General features: G+C 46.1%; 1 protein-coding gene across 2 annotated transcripts; it reads right to left on the minus strand.

Moving 5' to 3' along the window:
* Positions 1 to 3,785: 3,785 nt before the first annotated feature.
* On the minus strand, positions 3,786 to 11,307 carry ccne2 (cyclin E2). Of its 2 annotated transcripts, none has more exons than XM_034610238.1 (12): positions 10,916 to 11,307; positions 9,445 to 9,482; positions 9,090 to 9,171; positions 8,954 to 9,007; positions 8,155 to 8,297; positions 7,522 to 7,657; positions 7,293 to 7,439; positions 6,796 to 6,891; positions 6,568 to 6,702; positions 6,308 to 6,419; positions 5,685 to 5,842; positions 3,786 to 5,066 (listed from the first exon to the last, which is right to left on the minus strand). In XM_034610238.1, the coding sequence occupies exons 2-12, from the start codon at positions 9,456 to 9,458 to the stop codon at positions 4,956 to 4,958; spliced, it is 1,188 nt and encodes a 395-aa protein (XP_034466129.1). In that variant the 5' UTR covers positions 9,459 to 9,482; positions 10,916 to 11,307; the 3' UTR covers positions 3,786 to 4,955. The 2 variants fall into 2 exon arrangements, with proteins under 2 accessions (XP_034466129.1, XP_034466130.1); XM_034610239.1 differs by lacking the exon at positions 10,916 to 11,307 and adding an exon at positions 10,032 to 10,412.
* Positions 11,308 to 12,249: the final 942 nt, after the last annotated feature.

The raw sequence follows: 12,249 nt of genomic DNA on the forward strand, positions 1-12,249 counted from the left end.
CAGTTACAGGTGGAGGTCAGTTACAGGTGGAGGTCAGTTACAGGTGGAGGTCAGTTACAGGTGGAGGTCAGTTACAGGAGGAGGTCAGTTACAGGTGGAGGTCAGTTACAGGAGGAGGTCAGTTACAGGTGGAGGTCAGTTACAGGAGGAGGTCAGTTACAGGTGGAGGTCAGTTACAGGTGAGGTCAGTTACAGGTGGAGGTCAGTTACAGGTGGAGGTCAGTTACAGGTGGAGGTCAGTTACAGGTGGAGGTCAGTTACAGGAGGAGGTCAGTTACAGGTGGAGGTCAGTTACAGGAGGAGGTCAGTTACAGGTGGAGGTCAGTTACAGGAGGAGGTCAGTTACAGGTGGAGGTCAGTTACAGGTGAGGTCAGTTACAGGTGGAGGTCAGTTACAGGTGGAGGTCAGTTACAGGTGGAGGTCAGTTACAGGTGGAGGTCAGTTACAGGAGGAGGTCAGTTACAGGTGGAGGTCAGTTACAGGAGGAGGTCAGTTACAGGTGGAGGTCAGTTACAGGTGGAGGTCAGTTACAGGTGGAGGTCAGTTACAGGTGGAGGTCAGTTACAGGAGGAGGTCAGTTACAGGTGGAGGGCAGTTACAGGAGGAGGTCAGTTACAGGAGGAGGTCATGTGTTACAGGAGGAGGTCAGTTACAGGAGGAGGTCAGGTGTTACAGGAGGAGGTCAGTTACAGGTGAGGTCAGTTACAGGAGGAGGTCAGGTGTTACAGGAGGAGGTCAGTTACAGGAGGAGGTCAGGTGTTACAGGTGGAGGTCAGTTACAGGAGGAGGTCAGTTACAGGTGAGGTCAGTTACAGGTGGAGGTCAGTTACAGGAGGAGGTCAGGTGTTACAGGTGGAGGTCAGGTGTTACAGGTGGAGGTCAGTTACAGGTGGAGGTCAGTTACAGGTGAGGTCAGTTACAGGTGGAGGTCAGTTACAGGAGGAGGTCAGGTGTTACAGGTGGAGGTCAGTTACAGGTGGAGGTCAGTTACAGGAGGAGGTCAGGTGTTACAGGAGGAGGTCAGGTGTTACAGGTGGAGGTCAGTTACAGGAGGAGGTCAGGTGTTACAGGAGGAGGTCAGGTGTTACAGGTGGAGGTCAGTTACAGGAGGAGGTCAGGTGTTACAGGAGGAGGTCAGGTGTTACAGGTGGAGGTCAGTTACAGGTGGAGGTCAGTTACAGGAGGAGGTCAGGTGTTACAGGAGGAGGTCAGGTGTTACAGGTGAGGTCAGTTACAGGTGGAGGTCAGTTACAGGTGGAGGTCAGTTACAGGAGGAGGTCAGTTACAGGTGGAGGTCAGGTGTTACAGGAGGAGGTCAGGTGTTACAGGAGGTCAGGTGTTACAGGAGGAGGTCAGTTACAGGAGGAGGTCAGGTGTTACAGGAGGAGGTCAGGTGTTACAGGAGGAGGTCAGGTGTTACAGGAGGAGGTCAGGTGTTACAGGAGGAGGTCAGGTGTTACAGGAGGAGGTCAGGTGTTACAGGTGAGGTCAGTTACAGGTGGAGGTCAGTTACAGGTGGAGGTCAGTTACAGGAGGAGGTCAGGTGTTACAGGAGGAGGTCAGGTGTTACAGGTGAGGTCAGTTACAGGTGGAGGTCAGTTACAGGTGGAGGTCAGTTACAGGAGGAGGTCAGTTACAGGTGGAGGTCAGGTGTTACAGGAGGAGGTCATGTGTTACAGGAGGTCAGGTGTTACAGGAGGAGGTCAGTTACAGGAGGAGGTCAGGTGTTACAGGAGGAGGTCAGGTGTTACAGGAGGAGGTCAGGTGTTACAGGAGGAGGTCAGTTACAGGAGGAGGTCAGGTGTTACAGGAGGAGGTCAGGTGTTACAGGAGGAGGTCAGGTGTTACAGGTGGAGGTCAGTTACAGGAGGAGGTCAGGTGTTACAGGTGGAGGTCAGTTACAGGAGGAGGTCAGGTGTTACAGGAGGAGGTCAGGTGTTACAGGTGGAGGTCAGTTACAGGTGGAGGTCAGGTGTTACAGGAGGAGGTCAGGTGTTACAGGAGGTCAGGTGTTACAGGAGGAGGTCAGTTACAGGAGGAGGTCAGGTGTTACAGGAGGAGGTCAGGTGTTACAGGAGGAGGTCAGTTACAGGAGGAGGTCAGGTGTTACAGGAGGAGGTCAGGTGTTACAGGAGGTCAGGTGTTACAGGAGGAGGTCAGTTACAGGAGGAGGTCAGGGGTTACAGGAGGAGGTCAGGTGTTACAGGAGGAGGTCAGTTACAGGAGGAGGTCAGGTGTTACAGGAGGAGGTCAGTTACAGGAGGAGGTCAGGTGTTCCCACCTGTGCTGGTTCCTCGATCACTGCACCTGGAGTCTCCTCAGTCTTCTTGGACCTTCCCTCTGGGTCAGATCCCACAAAACACTTCATCACACACTTCGTTCTGTGGTTAGTGATCATGTGATGCATTTACAATCCAGCACGAGGAAGATAGGGACTGGTTAGAGCATATATATATATATATATATATATATATATAGACATATATATGCTTTGTCTCACACCCGGTAAAGTTTGGTTTTCTTTCCGTCGGTGGCCGTCCTCTCCTCCTCCTCTTCCTCCTCCTCCTCCTCCTCCTCCGCAGTGTGTGTGAACTGAAAAAACTTTTTGATTCTTTCTAATGTGACGTCTAAATGAAAATCATTTTAAAATTTCAGAAGCTTCGATGTTTTTATGGGAAAAAAAAAAACTGAAAACAAGGACCAACAGTCGTGTGCACGTGTGTGTGTATTATATTTAACAATGTGTGCGTGTGCATGTGTGTATTATATTTAACAATGTGTGCGTGTGCTTCATGAGCATGGAAGTAATTGCCTTTGTGAATATGTGCTTATGTGTGTGTTTGCCTGAGGGGAAATTATACAATGCATGAAAATAAAGGTGTGTGTGAGTGTGTGTGTGTGTGAGTGTGTGTGTGAGTGTGTGTGTGTGTGTGTGTGAGTGTGTGTGTGTTCCAGCCCTCTGCTCTCACACCAAACCCTGTGATTCACCCCGTCATTACCCATCATCCCCTTTCACACGGCCGACCCGGCGATGATAACTCAGCCGAGTGAGTCGGCGCCGCAGCCTCGCCGAACGCTCGCCGTTGAAGATGATGCAACACGATGGACGAAGGGAACCGAACCAGTGTGTGTTTCCTGTTCGGTTCACACCTGGAGGCAGATGAGCTGGACGCAGTGACAGTACAGCTCCTCAAGGTGGCGTCATGAGTGGGTCACTGAACCTTTAAACTGTTTTCACAGATTTAATTACTGTTTTAATTCTTTCATTATTTGATCTGATCTTTAACATGTTTCATCTGTTGATTGATCTTCAACCTTTCACATCTACTTTTCATCCTAATTGTGTTATGGTTTAATCATTTTGTTTTATATTTGATGATCAGTGATAGATCATCACCACTCAGGAGACTGCAGTGCGGACTCACTGCCACCAGAGGTCACTGTAGTTCAGTCTGAGCGGATCCAGTTTACCTAATTAATACTTCATCTATATTTAAGTATTTATTTACATTTGTGTATTTTCATATATTTGGAATATATAATCAGAATTTGTACATTTAGAAGAATCATAATAATAACAATAATTATAATGATAAATCCAGAGTTAAATTTCTTATGGTAAAGATTGTGATATTTGAAGGTTGTAGATTCATTTATCCAAAATTCTTTCTCAGATAAATAAGTTATAATCAATAATCTGCATTTCTCTTTCTAAATGAAGATAAACAGGGTTTTAAGTCAGATTCTATCTTTAGTGTTTAACGCAGAATGAGACGGACCAAACTCTTCATTTCACTTTTATTTAAAACATCACAATAGAAAAGAAAATTACATATTTCTGAGTTTCTCTATTTACAAAAAGACAAGTGAAGCGTGCAGTCGACGTGGTTGAGTTCTGTGTCGATGCAGCTGTAGAAGTTGAGTCACAGGTTTGTTCAGCTTATATCACACAGCTCATGTTATTTTAAAAAGGCACTAAGAAGTGACAGCTGCTGTACAACACTTATCTGTATTTAAACTGTAATTCAACAGTCACAGCAAAAATCATAAATAGCGTTTGCCTTTGGCAGCGATCCACACTTCATTCATTGCTGATTTTTTATACATATGAACACTTTACTTACATACTAAGGCTTTTCAATAAATACAAGCACTTAAAAAGCAAAAACTTTGCACAGTTGTCAAGTTTCACAGGAATGTAACAAAAATGTGCAACCAGGTTGCAACGGTAAGAATTAATACGGACTGAGCCACGTCAACGGGTCCGATGCTTTTTAAACGTCCGCAGGTTTCAGGACATCCAACAAATCAAACCTCTGATTATTCTTATGGCTCAGCTTCAAAACACACTTTGTAAAATATCACTGTTCCTCTGTGGCATCGGGTGGAAATCTGAGTTTTCACTAATTTGATGTGGAGAGAATAAACAGATTCCCCCCCCCCCCCCGCCAGTTCAGAGCGGAATGTCATGGATTTTCCTGAGAATCTGACTGAAGCACCGTGTGAAATCATTTGTTTCAACAGAAAACAGTAAAACTCCCAAAACCCCCGATCGGTAGGAAACGTCCTCTCCAACCTCGAGGGTTTATGGAAAAAAATTAATTCCTCAGTGGAGTCGGAGACGAAACTTTTGTCTCAACAACTCGAACTGTTCAAAAGGTTCAGACTCAATCACCACTTTCTTTTTTTTAAATTAAAATGTCTGTCTAAGAACTTAAAATCCTGACGACCTCTGTAGTTTTAGTTTTATAAAACTGAGACTACAGAGACGGACAGGAGCTTAAATCTGAACTTAGCGTTAAGAAAATAAAATCAAAACTTGCTACATGAAGTTCATCTTTTCCTAAAATCTTTTTCCGTGTGACGAGGAGCCGCCGTCGTCCGAGAGGCCGCCGTCCGCTTCAGGTGAAGCCGCGGAGAGGTAGTGTTAACCGCTGGTCGTGTTCCATCCTGCTCAGGGATTGGTCGGTTTCTCCGTGCTGCTGGGCGGAGTCAGGAGCGCGCTGACAGCGACGGGCGACATCTGACAGTCGGGGGCGTCCACCCGACGCTCCTGAGCTTTTCTCTGCAGGACGGAGGTGAAAATAAAAGTCAATGTCAGACGAGGAGGAGGAGGAGGAGGAGGAGGAGGAGGAGGAGGAGGAGAAGAAGTCGTCTTTATTCCAACCAAAAGAAAAATAAGCATTTCATCATCTTAGAATCAAACATGATTATTTAACTCTTTGTGTATAAAAGAACAAGTTCACGTCACAAGTTCTTTTCTAATGTGACACGTTTGTAGAATATTAACTTGGAGCAAAAACTAAGAAATAACTTGTAACACTAGCGTAGTTGAACTCTGACATAAGACAACTTCTATATATATTTGGTTGCATTTGTGTTTTTCATTTCATTTCATGCTGCAAGATCCACGAGGGGATCACAGCGCCTTCGGTGTGAAGAGGAATAATTAGAGTTAATGATTTGTGTATCAAGTCTTGTGTTAAGAAACTAACATTATTGTGAAATGATTCTTCAAGACACAATTTGAAGCAGTTGTGTAACAATCAGCTGCTTTAGAACACAACACAGAACGAGTGGATGTTCCTCTGTAGCTCAAACAGTCGAGTTCCCTCGGCTCTACTCTGGTGTGAAACCACGTGTGGTCGCTGTGGACGTGAACCAGTTTGACGGCGTCGCTCACCAGCAGATCCAGATAGGACACGTGCGTCTGGATGTTGTGTCGGTCGTCGGCTTTGACTCTGGGGAAGTTCTTGAGCTGGGGCGTGGCTTCAGATCGCAGCGTGTCCATGAACGGAGACATCCACCGGACGCAGGGCGCCACGCTCTCCCACGTCAGACCTGGTGGAAAACACAGAGGATTCAAGATCTCACCTCAAACTACGAGTGAGCTTTACGACAAAAGGGGGGAAATGTGGTCGTTCTACTCGAGTGTCAAACGGTTCCTCAACAACTCAGAGATGATTTCAATGAAATCAGTGAATGTTTACTTTTTGCTAAACTCAAACGGCTGCATATCAGATCGAGCGCTTCCCACAGTTGGCCACCAGGGTGCACTGGCACCGTTTTGGCGTCCATTTTGTTGAGTTGTGAGTTCGGAGATGAAGCGATTGTGATTCAAGTCTTATTTTGATTTAAAGATTTGTGCTTTAGCAGAAATGTACCGTGACGTAGAAGTGAAGCAGCATCAGTGGTTTAAATGTGTAATAAAAATGTTTGAACATATTGATGCAGCATCTGATAAACAGAAACATCTAAAGTATAAGAGACACGTGGTCAAACAGCAGGCGAGACAATCAAACCCACCTGAGACTTGATGGACGACGTCAAAGGTGGAGAAGTGGCAGAAGGCGGAGGCAGCGATGACGCTGTAGCCGTAGTCCAGCGAGTTGATGTCCATCATACACAGATCCAACAGCTGCGACAGGAAGAAGAACTACGTTATTACTTTTAAAACACCTCAGATCTTTGTCTTATTGTCTGTGCAGCGAGTGAAGAATTTAAAAAAGAGAAAAGTGTCTTAAATTCCCCCTGAAGCAGCCGTGTGAGGAGCAGTGGTCACGTACCTGTGTGATCTGGATGTACGTTTCCTGTGAGAACTGCGGCACCAGGAAGTTCTCGTCGTCTTTCTGGGCTTCAACCTGAGCGTACAGCTTCAGCCAGGAGATGGGCGTCTCCGGACAGAGGTTCCAGTCCAACGCCTGCAGGACGACAACGTTAACACACTGGAAGAGACGGAGCCACAGGACACGTCTGTCCTTCACCTTAAAAGGTCAGAGTTTGTGTTGTGGTACCTTCAGTATGTGAAGCTCTGTGCGCTGGATGTCCCACATGTCGCAGGCGCCGTCTGTGACGTAGGCAAACTCGTAGATTTTAGGCGGGTAAATTTCCTGAGGAGAAAAGTTGATTTTAAAAATTATGCTTTTGATATTTTTTACAGATTTGTATTTGCTGCTTGTTGGTCTGTGGACAGCGATACTCAATATTATCCACAACTACACAAATATCCACATGTTCTGATCTACATTCGTCTGGGTGCATTTCTTTATCCTCGTTCTACGAAGACGAGGGATGTCATTTATTTGTAAAATTCTTTGTTTGTGTTAATGTAGATTTTTAAAAAGTCCACAAGGTTTTATTTGTGAAGCTCAGAAGAGAAGTCAGAACATCTGGTGAAAGACTGAAGTATGAAAATCAAATAAAATGAAACGTTTGGTCATTTAAACTGAAGTTTGCAGACGTAAAAATACAGAGCAGAGGATAGGGGCCTGAAGGGATGGGGGGGGCTCACCTCGATCTTGGAGGCGATGAAGAGCGCCGTGATGCCGATGAGCTGCAGGTAGTCTTTGTTGACGTTCTCCTGCGTCAGCATGAAGCGGTCGAAGAAGTCCTGAGCGAGGGAGGCCGTCTGACGGTGCAGGCTGTAAACCTCACTCACCTGCACACGGAGAAAACAGCTCGTTACTCAACAGGACGGGGGAATCAACCCGAAACTAAGGAACTGTGGCCAGTCCTCTCACCTCGAGCAGCCAGTCCAGCAGGATGGCCCTCATGTTGGGCTGCAGCTTGGGATGCCGCTGCAGGTAACCTTTGTCGTGGACGTACTTCAGCTCCTTGTTGAGCATCTTGATCCACACGTCATCTGAACTGGCCCAACTGGAGGAGAGAAGCAGCGTCAGAGTCTTCACCAGTGAGACTCAGTCGGAGAGCCAGAGCAGCACAGACACATCTGACCTCTCCAACACTAAACTGCCATTCTAACAAGGAAGAGTTTACTTAAACCCACGTTCCCCTGTGGGATCAGTAAAGACGACTCTTCTATACAATGATGCTTTCACTTTTCTTAGCTGCAGCAGTTTTAGGATTTTTAAGACGCGACCTCCCGATCACGTGGTGTCGTTTATTAGGTTATTCTTCGCTGCCTGTAGTTATATTGTTGCTCTGATGAAACTTCTCCTCTGGATTAATTCAACATCTTAACCCTGGAGATGAGACTGGATCAGTTTGAACTCTGAGCTCAGTGAACGAGACGGGGGCTTTGAGCTGTGAACACAGAGTCGGGTGGAGTCAACAGCTCGGCAACAAAAGGCCGAGCGTCTCAGCAGGAGGCGAGGAGGGAGGCCGCCGCGCTGAGGTGTAAAACACGTGCTTACCTGAGGCGGGGAATGGGGGAGGCCTTGATGAAGAGGTTCTTGAATATGTATTGTTTGAAGCTGGACGGGTCCGAAGGCTCCAGCTCTTTGTGGGGGGTTTCGATGAGCACGCACGGACTCGCACCGTCCTCTGACCAACATTTCTATAAAGACGACAAAGAATAAACATGAGTGGCTCAGACAGTCAGCACCCCCCCCCCCCCCACACAACCTAGACTGGAATCAGCAGCAGACATTAAACTGTATAATTAAAATTTTTAATTAGGCTGCACATTCAGATTTTACTCAAGATCAGAGGCTTGGAACAGTTTATTAAAAAGTGAATAATAATAATAAAATGCTTTAACTGGAAAGGGTTCAACTGCCATTCTAGCTGAAGGGCGACACCTTGGTGTGAAAACGAGGTACTGCATGGTTGTAGATAAAGCTGCCTGAAGTTTAACCTTCAGATTCAAACTCTGTAAATGTTCATAACGAAACTATAATGAAGTTAATGCATCTTAAACAATAAAGAGAAGCAGCACAGGAGACAAAAGGGCCAAACACAAATAAGAAGCCAAATGTCAGACATGCTGTTTATAAATCAGAGAAACAAAATGGACGCCTGCATTATAGGACACTACACTGAGATGACCACAAGGTATTAATATACAAAATTAAAGTTATTAAAACACATTAATATTGTTTAAGAAGCTGCCACTGGGAGGGAGGAGGAACAAACTGGTAATAAACCATTAACATCCTGGGCTCTGCTCCTCATCAGTTAATAACACTGGTGTTACACTGGTGACACACTGACCTGGATTTCATAGCTTTGTTTCTTAGCAGCAGGTTGTAGTTTCTTCTTGGACGGCTGGAGGAGGAATAAGAAACACATGTGAGTCAGCGTTTGATTTAACAACAGGAAACAGAACCTGAGAGTGAACAAGACCCACCTCGGATTTCCTCTTCTTCAGTGGCGCTCGGACGGTCGGCTCGGGTGCGTTCGAATCTCTGGCTTGAAGTGTGATGCGACCACTGAAATTCAAAAACACATTTTCTTTAACAGGTGATTTCATTTGTGTGGAGACGTCACAAATCACAAACTGTAGTGCATTTAATGTTTTAATGACTTTCTGACACTTCAGGGCTTTTCCCTTTCTGACGTTTCAATGGTTAAATAATATTTGAAAACCATCTCCTGCACAAATGAACTATTCTGTGTGAGATGTCATTCAAGCACTAAGATGGAGCTGAGTGATGAAGGGGCTCTGACCACATGTCCTTCATGTGTTAGCAGCAGCTGCTCACCTGCGTCTGGACATGGTGTCGATGGATCTGTTCCTCTGCTGCAGAGACACAAGAGACACAAGTGAGACATTGGACTTTAATGTCACAGAAGCACAAAGTGAACTGAGTCCAGGTCCCCAGTGGCTCCATGACGTGGAGCCACTGGGCCCCATGGTCTCATGTTCGAGTCCGAGAGTCCCTAACATCACAGAACCACATCACATGATGTTATCAAGACTGGAACCAGTCAGAAGTCCTGAAGGGAACCAGAGAAACCAGCAGGAGGAAGAATCTCAGTGTGAAGCTGCTTCCAGCTTGAGGTTAGCTTGTGATAACAGTGTTAGCTCGTGTAAAGTGGCTCCACAGACACGATAACGACCAACTAACGAAGCCGAACCCCCACACACGACCCCCTGGAAGTCAGGGCTGAATACTGGTGCTGAGCTACTGGTCCACCCGGAGATAGTGACGAGTTAGTGGGGAGTTGGTGGGAGAAGCAGCAGAGGTCTGGTGCTGGGAGCTAGTAGCCGCAGCTCACAGGGAGGGGGGCTGCTCGCTGCCTCGATTTCACACAAAAAAAACACGGAAAAGCTTCGTTAAAGTCGGACTTTGAGAACCTGAGCCTCGAGCCACAGGTCTGGTCCCGCTCCCGAGGCAGGTCGACGGGTCCAGGCCCAGAAAACACGAGCTTTATCCGGGGATCAAACTCAAAGACGCGCCAATTTGAGCGACGCAGAAGCGGGAGGATTTGAGCCCTTCCTCCCGAAACCTCCTCCAGGTCTGCGGGGGAAAGTGGCTCCAAACCCCGCGGAACACGACGCGAGCCGCCGTCAGACGGAGCTCCAGCCGAGGCACGAATGTGGAGAAGCAGCAAAGTAAAGAAATATAACTTTAACGAGTTTTAACGAGTTTGAAACGAGGCTCCAGCTGCGGAGGAGCTACGGTCACTTAGCTGCTAACTAGGTCAACAATACCCAGCCATGAGCCGGGAGATCTGCTGCTTCACCCGGGTTAACGAGTCTAACACGAGTCTGGGTCCTTTACTGAGAGTGGAGACACTTTACTGAGAGTATAGATACTTTACTGAGGGTTTATATACTTTACTGCGAGTATAGATACTTTACTGAGAGTATAGATACTTTACTGAGGGTTTAGATACGTTACTGAGAGTATAGATACTTTACTGAGAGTATAGATACTTTACTGAGAGTATAGATACTTCTCTCAGGGTATAAATACTTTAAACAGATGACCTGAAGTTAAACTGAAGCTGGACTCGGATCCCTTTCTCCTTCAGGACTCAAACACATAGAAACAAACAGCAGAGAATCGAACATGGCAGAGAAAGGTTTTAAACTGCAGCAGTTTTTGCTCAGCTGCAGAGAACCAGGATCCAGGATCATGAGAACCAGGATCCTCAGAACCAGGATCCTCAGAACCAGGACCATGAGAACCAGGACCATGAGAACCAGACGCGACGTGTTGTTCTTACCTCGTCTCTGAAGAATGAATGAGCGCATCAGCTGTGGCGCCGGCGCCAATCCTTATATCCGCGTCCTCCACTGCGCATGCGCGTTCCCGGTTCACAGGAACGCGCTAAACGTTTAAATTGGACGTGAGATTTCCAGTAGCGCCAAAGACCGGAGCGTCGAACCGGAGCCGGTGCCGCAGGTTCCCGGGGAAGCGGCTCGTTAGCGGCGTCACACGGAGAACTACCGGAGCTTTGCTCCTCACGTTCACTTCTAACGGGCACCGAGTCACCGGGAGCTCTATCACGGAAACGACGCGTCCCGTCTGTTCCGGTTGAAGTTTGACGGCGCGGCCGAAGCGCAGGAATCAACCGGGAGCGAAAAGTCTTCGTGATGTTTTTACAGAACGACGCTTTTACCGATTATTTTACGCGGCAGCAGAACAGCTTCCGCATCCGAGCCCCGCCTGTGGGAGGGGCCTCCGTGACGTCCGACCAATGAGACAGCGAGCAGCGGCCACCGCGTGCTAAACTCCTGGATGTAAACAGAAGGAGCACGTGGGTCAGCTGTCAAATAAATACACACGATGTAATCGAGGAAAAGTACCACATTAACTTTTGTACTTGATATAAGTAACTTAGTATTTGACTTTAAATATACTTAAAGTATTAAATCTTTAAAAAGAGAGTGTGTGGAGATATTCTGTCTCCTCAGTTAAAACCAGTTCATCACAAACCAGAAGACACTGTCCTCAGGTTATTCATCTATGAAGCTGTTTGTTAAAACCTACAAATCCCCTGAGATCTCTTCTCCCAGTTAAAACCAGTTCATACAGAACCAGATCCAGTTACTTCTTCACTTCCTCACGTGCACCACTATCAAAGAACTGGTCCATTTACAGTTCTGAACAGAATCATTGACAAACTTCAGTCTTGTGTTTCCCTTGGAGATTTTAAATCTTTACTCTGTCATGTTTTTTATGAATCTTTTCGACTGTGTTGTTTTGTTGTTGCTCGTGTTTATTAGTTTGTTACTGATGGTGAATGTTTCTGTTGGAGAAGAGATCTTGATCTCAATGTGACTCATTAAATAAAGATTAAATAAATAAATTGAAAAGTAAAAGTACTTGTCGAGTGCATCCGTCTACTCAGTCCTGTATATTGTGTTTGATAGGAAAATAATAAAGACCTCTGAAGATGATGACACCGAAAACACATTGTCACATACAGATATTTGATCATATGTGTAGGAGTAAAAGTGAAAAGCTTAAATCTACTTAAAGTTCAGATACACTAAAACATCTGACCACTGTATTTAATTAAAATATAATTTAAGTTTAATAAGACACTAAAAAAAA

Source organism: Hippoglossus hippoglossus, chromosome 16, assembly GCF_009819705.1.
Source record: "Hippoglossus hippoglossus isolate fHipHip1 chromosome 16, fHipHip1.pri, whole genome shotgun sequence".
NCBI classification, from domain to species: Eukaryota; Metazoa; Chordata; class Actinopteri; order Pleuronectiformes; family Pleuronectidae; genus Hippoglossus; species Hippoglossus hippoglossus.

Coding starts and splice junctions, on each gene's coding strand:
- ccne2 (XM_034610238.1), bottom strand. Junction 6,892..7,292: donor TCATCGCCTCCAAGATCGAG/GTGAGCCCCCCC, acceptor TTTTCTCCTCAG/GAAATTTACCCGCCTAAAAT. Junction 5,067..5,684: donor TGTCCTATCTGGATCTGCTG/GTGAGCGACGCC, acceptor TCCGTCCTGCAG/AGAAAAGCTCAGGAGCGTCG.